At 41.1% G+C, this 7,763-nt stretch overlaps 1 protein-coding gene across 1 annotated transcript; it reads right to left on the reverse strand.

Annotated features, from left to right (window-relative positions):
• Positions 1-773: 773 nt before the first annotated feature.
• On the reverse strand, positions 774-5,486 carry LOC133549389 (zinc finger protein 135-like). The gene is made up of 2 exons (XM_061894759.1): positions 5,214-5,486; positions 774-2,337 (listed from the first exon to the last, which is right to left on the reverse strand). Exons 1-2 carry the CDS (start codon positions 5,353-5,355, stop codon positions 1,211-1,213), a joined length of 1,269 nt encoding a protein of 422 aa, XP_061750743.1. The 5' UTR covers positions 5,356-5,486; the 3' UTR covers positions 774-1,210.
• Between the last annotated feature and the right edge of the window lie 2,277 nt (positions 5,487-7,763).

A 7,763-nucleotide genomic window follows, 5' to 3' on the forward strand; every position in this document is an offset into this window, starting at 1 on the left:
AAGTTGCACCACTGGCAAGAAATCTGCCGCCAGACCCCCATTGAATGTGCCAGAGTGTCTTCACATTTGACCGGCGATGCTAAGACAGACATGGCACAGAGATGTATGGATAACCTGCAGATGCATTTGCAACGATAGTCAACGAAATCACAAAGGCGAGTTTTGTTGATGTTGACTGCCAGCTAATCGATGCTAACATGCTACGCTAATCGATGCTAACATGCTATTTACCGGCGGTGCTAAAGCAGACATGGTACAGAGATGTATGGATAACCTGCAGATGCATTTGCAACTATGTTACGTTTCCTTCCACCCACATTTAATGCGAAACAAACACTTACCAATCGACGGATTTAAGTTGCTCCAGTGTCAAAAGATGCGAAAGTCCTGATCGTTTGGTCCGCACATTTTACCGGCGATGCTAACGCAGCTATTCGGCCATGCTATGGCTATGAATAGCGTCAATAGCTATTCGCTCAATAGCTTCAGTTTCTTCTTCAATACTTTCATACTCCAACCATCTGTTTCAATACATGCGTAATCTGTTGAATCGCTTAAGCCGCTGAAATCCGAGTTTGAATCCGAGCTAATGTCGCTATATCTTGCTGTGGTATTCCCATTGTTTGTTTACATTGGCAGCACTGTGTGACGTCACAGGGAAATGGCCAGTGTCTTCGCAGAGAGCCGAAAATAAGGCACTTTAAAGCTTTATTTGGGGATATTCCGAGACCGGTAAAATTTTGAAAAAAACTTCAAAAAATACAACAAGCCACTGGGAACTGATTTTTATTGTTTTTAACCCTTTTGAAATTGTGATAATGTTCCCCTGTAAGATAAGAGTTGGGGGAAAAAAGAAGAGCTTCAAAAAAGTCACAATGAAAATCATTTTATTGCAAAAAAAATGTGTGCGACAACAGAAAGAATCCAATATTATGTGACATATAAATAGTTCAATAATTTGTGACGTATTTAAGCTTCCTGCTCTGTCAGGGTGTCAGCAGCTATTTTATTGTAAATTTGTCTGGATAGGAAGGAGGCCAGATGACTTGAGAATGAAGCCAACTTCTATTTGCATCCACACAAATAGTTGTATAGCATACAGACTGGAGTGCAACATAAACTAAACTACTCCGACACTTCCTCAAAAAACCCTGGTCTGATTGTAACTCTGCAGCTGCTCTCTTTATCCCAAATAATTGCATGTTTATTTCTACCCTGTGTGTTTTCTTTTGTGTTTAATCAAGGTGCTTTTTTTGCAAAACCTTTTATCGCAGACCGAACAATTAAACGGTTTCTCTCCCGTGTGTATTTTCATGTGTTCAGTCAAATTGGCTTTTTGTAAAAAGCCTTTGCCGCAATCCGAACACTTAAATGGTTTTTCTCCTTTGTGTATTTTCGCGTGTTCAGTCAAATTGCCCTTTTTCGTGAAGTTTTTACCGCACTCTGTACAATTGAACGGTTTTTCTCCTGTGTGTGTTTTCATGTGTTTAGTCAAATTGCTCTTCAGAGAGAAAGTTTTCCCACAAATTGAACAATTAAAGGTTTTTTCCCCTGTGTGTGTTGTCATGTGTTCAGATAAATGGTTCTTTTGAGAAAAGCTTTTGGCACAAACTGAACAATTAAATGGTTTTTCTCCTGTGTGCGTTCTCAAGTGCACAGACAAATTGCCCTTTTTCGAAAAACTTTTAGCACAAACAGAGCAGCTGAAACTAATTTCACCTCTTATCTTTTTAGAGCATTCAGAGTGTATGTGGTCAGTGTGAGTCCTCATATCACCTTCACAGTCTGTATCGCCCCTCAACGATACTCCAACCTCGTCTTCAGTCTCACTATCTGATAGTGGCGCTAATAGGTCGCCTGGTTGTGGTTTCTCTTCATCATCTTCAGTCTTCACAGAGACAAGAGTCCGTGGCAACTTGGTGAGACCAGCTTCCTGCGGTCCTGGAAGCCACTCTCCCTCCTGAGTGATCCAGAGTTTCTCCGGTTCTTCTTTTTTAATGTGGCGGGGCCAAGGACGCAAAACAGAGCACTCGCCCTGTGGCTGAGATGGAAGTTCTTCTAAATGACCACTCTGTGGTTTCTCTTCATCAACTTCAGTCTTCACAGAGACAACAGTCGGTGGCAACTTGGTGGGATCAGCTTCCTCTCGTCCTAGAAGACAGTCTCCTTCCCGAGTGATCCACAGTTTCTCCGCTTCCTCTTTAAAGTGAGGGGGCTGTGTCTCATCTTCTTCCTCTTTGATACGTGGGGGCTGTGGATCCTCCTCCTTCAATATGAAACTCACCAATTGCGACTGAAGGGGAAGTTCTTCTGGATGACTAATCAGCTGTTGGACGTCTGCGAGACACAAATAACACAATCAAACTGCAGCTCAGACATGATCCATGAGATGTTTCTCCTTGAACTCACTAGTCTATTCACTTTCTTCCATGTACTGTATGTGTGTGTGTGTGTGTGTGTGTGTGTGTAGTGTTTCATGGACATTTACCCTAGGGCCCAATTCTCCCATGTGGTTAAATGGTCTATTTACAACATTTACTGTACACAGATGGCTAGAGGGCGCTAACATTCCAATGTATTTTACATAGATTATCCCGCTCTCTTACAGCTTCTTGGACGTAATGACTTATTGATTTCTGAAATGTCAAAATTATGAGGGACAAACGGTAGAAATGGATGGATTATTGATCTGCTTGTTCATTTACTGTTAATATCTGCTTAAAGGGGAACATTATCAGCAGACCTATGTAAGCGTCAATATATACCTTGATGGTGCAGAAAAAAGACCATATATTTTTTTTAACCGATTTCCGAACTCTAAATGGGTGAATTTTGGCAAATTAAACACCTTCCTGTTTATCGCTATGGAAGCGATGACGTCAGAATGTGACGTCGCCGAGGTAACACACCCACCATTTTCATTTTCAACACATTACAAACACCGGGTCTCAGCTCTGTTATTTTCCATTTTTTTGACTATTTTTTGGAACCTTGGAGACATCATGCCTCGACGGTGTGTTGTCGGAGGGTGTAACAACACTAACAGGGAGGGATTCAAGTTGCACCACTGGCCCCAAGATGCCAAAGTGTCTGCCGCCAGACCCCCATTGAATGTGCCAAAGTGTCTCCACATTTGACCGGCGATGCTAAGACAGACATGGCACAGAGATGTATGGATAACCTGCAGATGCATTTGCAACGATAAAGTCAACGAAATCACAAAGGTGACTTTTGTTGATGTTGACTGCCAGCTAATCGATGTTAACAATCTACGCTAATCGATGCTAACATGCTATTTACCGGCGGTGCTAAAGCAGACATGGCACAGAGATGTATGGATAACCTGCAGATGCATTTGCAACTATATTACGTTTCCTTCCACCCACATTTAATGCGAAACAAACACTTACCAATCGACGGATTTAAGTTGCTCCAGTGTCAAAAGATGCGAAAGTCCTGATCGTTTGGTCCGCACATTTTACCGGCGATGCTAACGCAGCTATTCGGCCATGCTATGGCTATGAATAGCGTCAATAGCTATTCGCTCAATAGCTTCAGTTTCTTCTTCAATACTTTCATACTCCAACCATCTGTTTCAATACATGCGTAATCTGTTGAATCGCTTAAGTCGCTGAAATCCGAGTTTGAATCCGAGCTAATGTCGCTATATCTTGCTGTGGTATTCCCATTGTTTGTTTACATTGGCAGCACTGTGTGACGTCACAGGGAAATGGCCAGTGTCTTCGCAGAGAGCGAAAATAAGGCACTTTAAAGCTTTATTTAGGGTTATTCCGAGACTGGTAAAATTTTGAAAAAAACTTCCAAAAATACAACAAGCCACTGGGAACTGATTTTTATTGTTTTTAACCCTTTTGAAATTGTGATAATGTTCCCCTTTAATTTCTGATTTGAAATGTTCTATCTACACTTCTGTTAAAATGTAATAATCACTTATTCTTTTGTTTTTTGATACTTTACATAAAAATTTTAATGATACTACAAATCTGGGTATGGATCCAACACCAAGTAGTTACAGGATCATAGGAAATACGAGGCCAGGCACGGATTTCCTAAGTTTATAAAAAAAAAAAAAGATTTTGTCATAATAAAGAATATTGATGTTATCATTAAAGTAATGACCATAAATAGCTCTTGTACTTGGTATAGTTACAGTAGATATTTGTGTATGTAAATATATATATATACATGTCAGAATAATTGTATATAAGTTACCACACAACTTGTTTTACAACTTGTTCAGGCTGCCCTGCGAGAAGACAAAAGCTGTCTTTGTCCTTTTCAAGCAAAATTCCACTGTGTGCGATGGGATGCGGCGTGGAGGTGTCGGTTTCTTTGATCTATTGGTCAGCCACAGGAAGACCTTGTCATGACCCGAGATCTACAAAGAGCATACCTGACACCGCTCCAGGCACCTTTACTTCAAACTGTTTATGACCGAGTGCGGCAGCTGTTTATGACCCCCACTCCCCTAAAAAAAAGCTGCAGCCATGTAATCAGGAAATACCCAAATAGACGAGGAGGCGTGGAGCTCCCTCCTAAGAGCGTTGGACGACACTGCACGAGGGTGCAGGTCGACGCCCTCTAACCATGAGCTAAATTGAATCCTGTCTCTGTCTGATTCCTTGCTTCTTGTCTTAGTCTAATAGGTGTCATCGGTGTTTGAACCTGACAATATATATATATCCTTGTGTTTACTTTCAGGATTGCTAGCTCGCTGTTAGCGTTGAGCTATTGTGAGGTGAATTATATAAGTGAAGTGAATTATATAGCGCTTTTCTCTAGTGACTCAAAGCGCTTTACATAGTGAAACCCAATATCTAAATTACATTTAAACCAGTGTGGGTGGCACTGGGAGCACGTGGGTAAAGTGTCTTGCCCAAGGACACAACAGCAGTGACTAGGATGGCAGAAGCGGGAATCGAACCTGCAACCCTCAAGTTACTGGCACGGCCACTCTACCAACCGAGCTATACATCCTCCTACGATGTGTAGTGAAGCATGTTTAGCTGCATGGATGATATTTGTAGGAAATATAGGTGATTTAGAAGTAGTTAAAACCCTGTGGGGGGACGTTAGCCGCTAGCTCGCTGAGTTTTTAAAGGCACCGCTAGCAGAGCTTCACCGTTATCGTTTAGAAACGCTCTTTTTCAGGGATTGATGATTTACGTTGTTGGAAACGTCAAAACGCTCACCTTCGTCTTTGATTTTTATCTTCATCTCCGTTGGTGATTTGCTGGAAGTTCTTTCACTTTCTCTTTGACATGACGTCACCATCTTAGCATATAGTAGTCGTCCATCTTCTATCACGTCCTCAATCTTCACTTCAGAAGACATTCTGTCGCTCCAAACTCAACTTCCGTTTCGTTGGATAAGGAAAAGAGAAATATGTGAGGTATTTGTGACTAAATTCGCTGTTAGAACGTAAATGTAAAACCACTCAGTCCGCCATCTTGGTCTGAGCTGTTGATCTCTTTACGCATGCGCCAAACGTCAGCCACTTCCGTTTCCTATTTTAAGGCAATTGATTTTCAGAAATATATTAAATAAAACAAAAACAGTTCTCGAAATTAGCTGACGGTGATCTCAAAGAGTAAATAAAATAAAATAAAATAAAAAAACACGTTAAAAAAATGAAAACAACGTTACTATCTTAGCGTAGGTGTACAATTTGTCCACCAGAGGGCGTGGCCTTCTGGAGGAACTCCTTCCCTAATTTTAATTTTGAGAGATTTCTGACTTTTTCACACGTCAAACTCACTCACACATTCTACTTTTGAAACTCACTTCATCCAAATTCCAACCAGGATGTTTCTCAGAATGCTCCTTTGATCATCTTCAAACATGGTCGATTTAGCATTTATTTTGTTTCATCCTTATATACACTTATGTTCATCGTAACGAGGTTACGTTCCATTTTTACAATCTATCTTTGTCATAAAGACTTGGAGAAAATTGTTATGTCTACTAGGAAAATTCTATATTCACGAACCCAGAGTGCAAACCAAATGTTTTGTTTTATTTTGGGGTAAAAAAACAACAACAACAGGCTGTGAATGAATCTCACTTTCTAACACAATGACTAATTATTTTAGATGGATGTGCTCTCTCTCTCTCTCTCGCTTTACCCAACTGCTCGAGACAGACGGCCACCCCACAGAGTCCAGGTTCTGTCCAAGGTTTCTTCCCACAGGGGAGTTTCTCCTCTGTTGCCAAGTTGTTGTTGGTTCAGCTGACTCCTTCCTTCTTTCTCTCGTTGGAAGGCTGTTTACGGAACAAGCTTCTTTCCCCACTTCTTGTGGGCGATTGATCACCTGAACACATTTAGTGTGTTCCGAATGAAATTGCTTGATGTTGTTCTCAACCAATCAAAGTTGTGTGGCTGCTGGTCTTAGCATCTTTCCAACTCATGAAGGATTCTGGTATCACACACACAACACCTCCTGCTGGCCCCACTTTGGACTGGACCATCACTATTATGTTTGATCCACTATGGACTGGACTCTCACTATTATGTTAGATTCACTATGGACTGGACTCTCACTATTATGTTAGATCCACTATGGACTGGACTCTCACTATTACGTTAGATCCACTATGGACTGGACTCTCAATGTTATGTTAGATCCACTATGGACTGGACTCCCACACTATTATGTTAGATCCACTATGGACTGGACTCTCACTATTATGTTAGATCCACTATGGACTGGACTCTCACTATTATGTTAGATCCACTATGGACTGGACTCTCACTATTATGTTAGATCCACTATGGACTGGACTCTCACTATTATGTTAGCTCCACTATGGACTGGACTCTCACTATTATGTTAGATCCACTATGGACTGGACTCTCACTATTATGTTAGCTCCACTATGGACTGGACTCTCACTATTATGTTAGATCCACTATGGACTGGACTCTCACTATTATGTTAGATCCACTATGGACTGGACTCTCACTATTATGTTAGATCCACTATGGACTGGACTCTCACTATTATGTTAGATCCACTATGGACTGGACTCTCACACTATTATGTTAGATCCACTATGGACTGGACTGTCATTATACTGTTAGATCCACTATGGACTGGACTCTCACTATTATGTTAGATCCACTATGGACTAGACTCTCACTATTATGTTAGATCCACTATGGACTGGACTCTCACACTATTATGTTAGATCCACTATGGACTGGACTCTCACTATTATGTTAGATCCACTACGGACTGGACTCTCACTATTATGTTAGATCCACTATGGGCTGGACTCTCACTATTATGTTAGATCCACTATGGACTGGACTCTCACACTATTATGTTAGATCCACTATGGACTGGACTCTCACTATTATGTTAGATCCACTATGGACTGGACTCTCACACTATTATGTTAGATCCACTATGGACTGGACTCTCACTATTATGTTAGATCCACTATGGACTGGACTCTCACACTATTATGTTAGATCCACTATGGACTGGACTCTCACTATTATGTTAGATCCACTATGGACTGGACTCACACTATTATGTTAGATCCACTATGGACTGGACTCTCACACTATTATGTTAGATCCACTATGGACTGGACTCTCACTATTATGTTAGATCCACTATGGACTGGACTCTCACTATTATGTTAGATCCACTATGGACTGGACTCACACTATTATGTTAGATCCACTATGGACTGGACCCTCACACTATTATGTTAGATCCACTATGGACTGGACT

This window comes from Nerophis ophidion, linkage group LG01, assembly GCF_033978795.1.
Source record: "Nerophis ophidion isolate RoL-2023_Sa linkage group LG01, RoL_Noph_v1.0, whole genome shotgun sequence".
Classification (NCBI taxonomy): Eukaryota; Metazoa; Chordata; class Actinopteri; order Syngnathiformes; family Syngnathidae; genus Nerophis; species Nerophis ophidion.